At 42.9% G+C, this 8,502-nt stretch overlaps 1 protein-coding gene across 9 annotated transcripts in view; it reads left to right on the top strand.

Annotated features, from left to right (window-relative positions):
• LOC133499064 (VIP36-like protein) overlaps window positions 1-8,502 on the top strand; it is a 79,723-nt gene that overhangs the window by 1,192 nt on the left and 70,029 nt on the right. For 8 of the 9 annotated variants that reach the window (XR_009794535.1, XM_061816567.1, XM_061816569.1 and 5 more), the window contains exons 2-4: window positions 6,424-6,542; window positions 7,844-7,958; window positions 8,157-8,239. Coding sequence is in view for 8 of the 9 variants with exons in the window: in XM_061816567.1 (XP_061672551.1) it covers window positions 6,424-6,542; window positions 7,844-7,958; window positions 8,157-8,239 (317 nt within the window). In the remaining variant the exon portion in view is untranslated. The remainder of the gene's footprint in view (window positions 1-6,423; window positions 6,543-7,843; window positions 7,959-8,156; window positions 8,240-8,502) is intronic. The other variant, XM_061816571.1, reaches the window with a different exon arrangement.

Below are 8,502 nucleotides of genomic sequence, written 5' to 3'. Positions count from 1 at the left end.
ATTGGAGTTGGGATGTTATGTTAAACATGAATAACAAGAGAATACAATTATTTCCAAATCATGTTCAGCCGATATTTAATTGGATTCACAACAAAGACAAGCTTTTCAATGTTCAAATTGATAGACTTTGGAATGTTGGACTGTTGGAAGCAAATAATCATGGTATTAGAATTTTATGGCTGCAACATCCATCTATCCATTTTCTTCACCGCTTATCCTCACGAGGATCGCGGGGAGTGCTGCAGGCTATCCCAGCTGTCAACGGTCAGGAGGCGGGGTACACCCTGAACTGGTTGCCAGCCAATCGCAGGGTACTTTGAGACAAACAGCCGCACTCAAAATCACACCTAGGGGCAATTTAGAGTGTTCAATTAACGTTGCATGTTTTTGGAATGTGGGAGGAATCCCACACAGGCACGGGGAGAACATGCAAACTCCACACAGGTGGGTCCGGGATTGAACCCGGGAGCTCAGAACTGTGAGGCCAAGGCTTTACCAGCTGACCCACTGTGCCGCTGGCTGCAACATGTTCCAAAAAATCTGGGACAGTGTCATGTCTACCACTGTGTTACATTACCTTTTTCTTTTGACAACATTCAATAAATATTTGAGAACTGAGGACACTAATTGTTGAAGCTTTGTAGGTGGAATTCTTTCCTGTTCTTGCTTAATTTAGAGGTTCTGCTGTTCAACAATCCGGGGTCTTCGTTGTCATTTTATGCTTCATAATGTGCAACGCATTTTCAATGAGAGACAGGTCTGCAATGTAGGCAGGCCAGTCTAGTACCTGCACTCTTTTACTACGAAGCCACACTGTTGTAACTGTGAACGTGGTTTGGGATTGTCATACTGAAATAAGATTGTGTGTCCATAAAAAGACATTGCCTGGATTGCAGGATATGTTTCTCCAAAACCTGTTTGTACCTTTCAGCATTTTAAAGTTACACTTATGGATGTAGCTTAGTGTTGAAGAAGAAATTTTTTTCGTGAACGAACTGAACCGGATCAGTTTATGAAATGATTCGTTCTTTTTACTTGGCCACTGGTGTAAGACAAACGAGTCGCCGGAAACTGAACTGTTGTCGTGTTCACTCACTCACTTCTGAAAAATCGGCAAAAGACCAATGAGCAGCCAGCATGTAGGCTGGGGCGGGAGTGATTTGCGACTCGCCAGCAGCTCCCTGTGGTGATTATCCTTTACACATTGTCAGTTGCCCCGAAGATGCAGGGATTTCTCCAGATTCTTGAAACCCTTCCATCCATCCATGTTCTTAGCCGCTTATCCTCACGAGGGTTGCGGGAGTGCTGGAGACTTTCCCAGCTGTCAACAGGCAGGAGGGAAGGTACACCATGAATTGGTTGCCAGCCAATCGCAGGGCACATGGAGACAGACAGCAGTCGCACTCACAATCACACCAAGGGGCAATTTAGAGTATCCAACCGGAGTGGCCGGAGAAAAACCACACATGCACGGGAAGAACATGCAAACTCCACACAGGCGGGTCCGGGATTGAACCCGGAACCTCAGAACTGAGCGGCTAAAGCTTTCCAGCTGAACCACCATTCTTGGAACCTTTTGATAATATTATGGACCAAAGATGGCAACTGTACATTGAGCAATATTGTCCGTAAAGTGCCACTGACACCTAAAACATGGAATTTAGTATGTTGTTAACCAGAGGAAAAAAAAAAAAAAATCAGCCGCAATGGATTCATCCGTTTGTTCACAGCATGTCAGAATGTAGCCGTATATTGATTTTTTTTTTTTTTTTTTTTTTTTTTTTTTTTTTTTTTCCTCTTCCCGTGTCCCGCCCTGAAAAATCTGTAGACGGTTTTGGGTTGGAGATGAAGCCAGAAATTACGTATTTTGCAGACACCTACAGCAGTGTAGTCGAGTGTCTTTACCTCTTGTACTGGCGAGAAATTACCTGTTTTTTCTGCATGTTAGCCAAAATGCTGCCTCGATGTGTTGCTGGAATTTAGAAGGTGAGAGTCTGGTCGACGGTCCAGGGACCAGGGATTGGGGGTGGGGGGCACAGCCCGAAAGGGTAATGTGGGTCCCCATTTCCATGTGTCCAATCATAACCCGAGCAGTGTTTTGTGATTGGACTTCTGTCCTCATAACGAACACCAGGTTCAAGCATCAGGGTGTCCACACGTGCATTTGGTACCAGGACGGATTTTGATGATCACCTTTGTGGTCACGTTATCGGTTTTGCGGCCGTCTGCCTTGGACACTCTGTGAGAGGCAGAGCTGTCAAGTAGTCACCACGGAGTTGTGAGTTGGCTCCGATGGTGGGGGAAGATACCAGTCCAAGGTGGCAGGCCCAAATGTATCGTAAGGGTCTGGTGCGAATGGCTGGCAGAATTCCCTGTCAGAAGGACGTTTAAAGGAAGACTCTCCCCAAAATTCATATGTACAATAAACCCTCCAATGTGAAATATTATTACATATATTTTGGACATATATAAAAAAAATGGAAAGTAAAGAAAATTTTTTAAATCCAAGCAAAACCTGGATGTGTGCCAACTTTCACAGCCAAACACGGAATAAACATCCTTGACCCCGCCCCTTGACATCACTGGTGCTTAGCATTACAGACCATTTGTTCTAGCTAAGCCAAGATGCCGACGTGTTGTGCAACAAAACTGAGAAAATGCACCCAAATTTATCCTTCTTTAACCTCCCGTGGGGTTAACCTGACAGGAGAAAGATGTGGCTGTCACAGTTGAGGCTCATTCACCAGCCGGGGAAATGACTATTTACGGCGATCCGTGCATGTAACCCCCCATGTTCCAAGGAAAGTGGAGGACTTTGAGTCTAAGTGGATGATGTTCTGTGCCTCCATTGAGGCAGCCGACCAGAGCTGTAGACGTAAGGTGGTAGGTGCTTGTTGTCGGGCAAATCCCCAAACATGTTGGTGGACACAAACGATGAGGGATGCCGTCAAGCAGAAGAAGTCGTCTTATCAGGCTTTTTTGACCTGTGGGACTCTTGAAGTAGCTGATAGTTACCGGTTGGCCAAGCAGAATGCAGCTTTGGTGGTCGCTGTAGCAAAAACTGGGGCATGGAAGCAGTTCAGTGAGGCCACGGAGAAATACTTGCAGAAGGCTTTGAGGAAATTCTGGTCCACCATCCACCGTCTCAAGGGGGAAGCAGTGCTCCATCAACAATGTATAAAGGATAAGGCGTTGCTGTCTGCGACTCGGGATTTTGTGAGTCTGTAGGGAGAATACTTCGAAGATCTCAATTCCGTCGACACTCCTTTCCAGGAAGAAAGCAGAGTCTGGATTCCATGAGGCGAGGTACACTAAGTTCTGGGGTTGAGGTCACTGAGGTGGTTAAAAAGCTCCTCAGTGGCAAGGACCCGGAAGTGAATGAGATCCGCCCGGAATTCCTCAAGGCTCTGGATGTTGTGGGGGTGTCCTGGTTGACACACCTCTGCAACATCGTATGGAAATCGTGGACAGTGCCTCTGGATTTATAGACTGTGGTGGTGGTCCCATTTTTTAAGAATGGGAACAGGAGGTTGTGTTCCAACTACAAGGGGATCTGACTCCTCACCCTCCCCAGTAAGGTCAATTCAGGAGTGCTGAAGAAGAGGGTCAATCGGTAATTTGAATGGCAGAATTGGGGGGAACAAGGTGGTTTTTTTTGTCACGGCTGTGGAAGAGTGGACCAGGTTTAGTCCCATAGCAGGGTCCTCAACGGTGCATGGGAGTTTGCGCAACCAGTGTACATTTGTTTGGTGGATTTGGAGAAGGTCTTCAACCATGTCCCTCAGGCAGTTTGTTGGGGGGGTGAGGTTCTTTGGGAGTTTGGGGTACTGACGCCCCTGATACGGGCCGTTTGTTCCCTGTACGACCATTGTCACAGTATGGTTTGCATTGCCGGAAGTAAGTCTGACTCGTTTCCAGTCAGGGTTGGACTCCACTAAGGCTGCCCTTTGTCACAGATTGTGTTCATAACTTTAATGGACAAAATTTCTAACCGCAGCTGGTACATAGATGGCCTCAGTACTGCATTTCTCTTTTTGCAGTTGATGGGGTTCTGTTGACTTCATCAAGACGTGATCTCCAACTCTCACTGGAGCAATTTGCAGCAGCTGGGCTGAGAATCAGCACCTCCAAATCTGAGAACATGGGCCTCAGTCACAAAAGGGTAACGTCCCTACTACAGGTCGGGGATGTGATCCTCTATCAAGTGGAGGGATTCAAGTATCTTGGGGTTTTCTTCACGAGTGAGGGAAGAATAGAGCGTGAAATCAACAGGGGGATCGATTCAGCCTTTGGAGTGATGCAGATTTTGAATCCGTCCGTTGTAGTAAAAAGGACCTAAGGCAAACCTCTGAATTTACGAGTCGATCTACGTTACTAAGCGGAGCTCTGGTCACGATTGTGGTTCGTGACCGAAAGAACAGGATTCCGGATACAAGCGACCAAAATTAGTTTCCTCTGCAGGGTGTCTGGGATCTCCCATAGAGATAGGATGAGAAGCTTGGTCATCCGGGAGGGGCTCAGTGTCGATCCGCTGCTTCTCTGCACTGAGATGAGCTACATTAGATGGCTGGGGAATCTGATTTGGATGCCTCTCGGACACCTCCCTAATGAGGCGTGCTGTTACCGTCCCACATGCTGGAGAGACTATGTCTATCGGCTGTCCTGGGAATGCCTCAGGATCTGTCCGAAAGAGCTGAATGATGTGGCTGTGGAAAGGGAAGTCTGGACATCCCTGCTAAAGCTACTGCCCCCGTGACCTTACCCAGAAAAGCGGTAGGAGATGGATGGGTGGATGGATACATTTTCCGTGGTGTACCACAATCAGCAAAATAGTGCCAGGGCATGATGTTTTAGTTTTGAAAGCCTCACGTTGACCCCCTCCAAACCGCTCATCATTTCGGCCAAACAGATCAGTGTTTGTCTTGTAAGATGATCTTGAAGGTGTCAATAATTGAGCAGGGGCTACTTTCTTTGTCAGTATCCCTCTGTAAATAGCAAAGTCAAACTGACTTCATAGTGACAACTAGTATCCTGACAGTTTACAGCAAATTGGTGTCTTGTGCCTCGCAGCTTCCTGTCTTTTTTTCCATATCCTTTCATCTGAGTTGAGGGCAACAGTTTGCGTCTTCATACAGATCATAGCAAACAACTGACACATCCAAGCAACTTGTAAGCACAATATTGGCAAAAATTAGATAGTGACACCTGCAGTAAACGACAGTATATTGACAAAAGTATTTGCCCAACGCCGTCGACTTTGATATTAAATTACATCCCTTTCTTAATCCATCAGATTAAAATTGACATTGCGGTCTCCTCTGCAGTTATACAATATGAAACTCTTCTGGGAAGTTTTTTCACAAGGTACAGAAGTGTATTTTATGGGTATTTTTACTATTTTTATACAAAAGTTACACACTAATGTTGGATGAGAGAGTGACTTTGGTCTTATTCAGAAGTGTTTATAGGGTTGAGGTCATGATTTTGCAGGCCATTCAAATTCATCCACATCACACTCTCTGATCCATGTCTTTATGAACCATAATTTATGCACTCATTCACAGTCATGTTGGTAGAGGAAGGGCTCATCTCTAAACTGTTCCCACAATGTTCGGCCAAATTATCTTGTGAGATCCAGTGACAGGAAACATAAATGCTTCATTTTACTAAGATTTTGGACAAACAGTTTGGGGATTGTCGCTTCCTGTTCCAACATGTCTGTTAAAACACCAGTGCACAAAGCAAGGTCTATAAAGACATGGATGATGGAATTTTGTTTGGATGAACTTGACTGGCCTGCAGAGTTCTGTCCTCAACCTGATAGACCACTGTTGGATAAATTACACGCATACATCACAATGGCAATGTTTAAACAAAATATCGTGTAGCCTTGTGATCTGGAAACTGTTGTTTAGAAATTGCTCCCAAAAACATAACTAACGTCTAAATTATTTACTATTTTTAATAAGGCTCATTGGACTCTGAGTATTGCAAATATGTTTTTTATGCTGGTGAAACAGATTACCACCTGATGTCAATTGTGATCAGTAGCAATAATTGCTAGGGCTGCTCTGAGAATTGCTTGGGCTGGTCTGAAAATTGTTAAGGCAAATAGGGCTTGGTTTTGTCAAATTAAAACACATTCTTGAACCTTCAGCACCTGATATATGTGTGTAGCCTGCATATAATTTTTTTTCCCCACGTTGATTTAAAGAACATCAAATTTTGTCGGGTTTAAAAATGATTGTTGTAATTGATCCATACTGTCACTAAATAGAACCTTAAATTGTCATATACTCATGATGAGAGCATGTAATCCGTATGTTTGTTTATGTAGCTGACTTCGGCTGGTATTAGCTTGAAAATCTTCTAGCAGATACACTATTAGCAAGGCTGGGAAAAATATATGCCTCTGTTTTGCAGGGTTGGGCTTGTCAAGCTCTTCACTGTGGGATCTGAAGGGTACAGCTTTAGTGACAGCTGATCATGTGAGGCTTACACCGGACCACCCAGGTAGACAGGGCGCTATTTGGAGTCGTATTGTAAGTCTGCTGTACCAATCTTTAAATCCATGACATGCATTTGAAGCCAAATCACAACTAAACTTTCAAATCTGTTTATCAAGCCCAAAGACAAGTTCTGCCAGCTCTAAACATTGTGGTAACAATTTTTTTCCGAGATACAGCGTTCTCTCGTTTAACGCGGTGGGTTACAGTCCAAAAAATACCCGCGTTAAGAGACATCTGTGTCGTAAAAGTAGATCTTTTTTTCATTGTTTTTTTTCGTTGATTATATACTGTAATTCTCATTTACAGGACGTTTTTTAAGGGATATTTTTTTAATTTACTGTATTTTTTTCATCTCTCTGTGTTTTAAGGCTGTAACCCCCCTAACCGCACACGTTACAAACTTTTCTCAGACAAGCATTAACATTTTCTCACGTCTCTCATTTAAACACTCAAAGTTCAAACCTTTATACGTTAAAAACAAAGTACACAACTGTATTCTAGAATGAAACCAAAGATCAAAACCTGTTTTAGGCTAAAACATTTATTTGAGAAATAAATATATAAATCTTCCTCCATCCATTTTCTTTATCTTTATCCAGGACTGGGTATAAACAATTTCCAATAAAAAGAAAATCATGATAGCTTTTAGAAATAGATTTAATTTAATTTAGATTTGCATTTAGTGAACAATTTATGAAGATGTCCGGGCAAGAATTCTTATAAACAGACATCCCACATTCGGTTATGTTTGAGAACTTTAATGAGCATTACTACAAAGGGTCCCATTCTCATGCAGCTCACTGAAGTTCATTGGCCATTGTGAACCGATTAAGTCATAGTCTCATCTTCCTCGTCTTTCTTCACACTTGTCCTTTTATTCCTCGTCTCCCTCATCCTCGCTTGCTGGCTTTGTCATCGCTGCCAGGACTTCATCAGTTCGGAACATTTTGAGATTGTCTGGGAGAAGAAAACTTTTAAACATCTAGCACTGAAGAGCCATAGTGCCAGCGTTGAACAGTTATGTAATGTAGGCAAGCCGAACGCATTCCGTACAATACAGGACACATGGCATGGAGCAGATTGATCGACAAAAGTCTACAATCCCTTAGCTAATCGGGACGCAGAACACAATGCGGGTTTTCCCTTTGCCAATCACTATAACAGAACACAATGTGCATTCATATGTTGTAATGAAAAAAAAAATGCTACACTGTAAAAACTTGCACACAAAAAAAAATCAGTGTAACAGCAACGCCGCATATAGTGAACCGCGTTGTAGCGAGGGAACACTGTACATGAATAACTTGTTGGTCCTCATTTGGGTTCATTTCTAGCCTTTGCTTTTACTTGACTGGGAGCTTAAGGTGCACTTCAAAATCCATGGGCAGTCGAAGAAAATGAATGGAGACGGTCTTGCCATCTGGTTAACCAAAGAGCGCATGCAGGAAGGTAGGGGACGTGGTCATGAACGATTTATATGCTACACTCAGAACTACTCAAAATCAACTGGTTGTACATTTGTAGTAGTGAGGGTTATAGTGCAGTAAAATTGTCAAATTTATAACATTTATACATTCTTTTGAAACTGCATGTTTTTATTGGAGTTTGGTACAAAAATAAAGTTAATCTGTTTTTTTTTGCCTTCAGGGCCTGTTTTTGGCAGCAGAAATGAGTTCACTGGCCTTGGAGTATTTGTGGATACTTATCCCAATACTGGAAACAAGAATGATGTGAGTGCTTGTTTCTTCTTTGTTTTTGGTTGTTTAATGTTGCAGGTATGTAATATAGGATTGAGATTTTTGTAATGGGCCAGAAAGTTCATTGTTAAATTACCCTCAATACAACATTCATGTTTTTTTTTTTTTATTTGCCAGCATATTCGTTCGGTTTAATTTTCACTCACATGCTTTGGAAAATTATCCATGTGAAATGTCCACCAACATTAATTTTAAACATATTCATAGATGGCCGCAGATTTTTGTCAAGAATATCT

This window comes from Syngnathoides biaculeatus, chromosome 4 (assembly GCF_019802595.1).
Source record: "Syngnathoides biaculeatus isolate LvHL_M chromosome 4, ASM1980259v1, whole genome shotgun sequence".
Taxonomy (NCBI): domain Eukaryota; kingdom Metazoa; phylum Chordata; class Actinopteri; order Syngnathiformes; family Syngnathidae; genus Syngnathoides; species Syngnathoides biaculeatus.
Note: the sequence above shows the minus strand (reverse complement) of the source record. Positions and strands in the feature narration are given on the sequence as shown.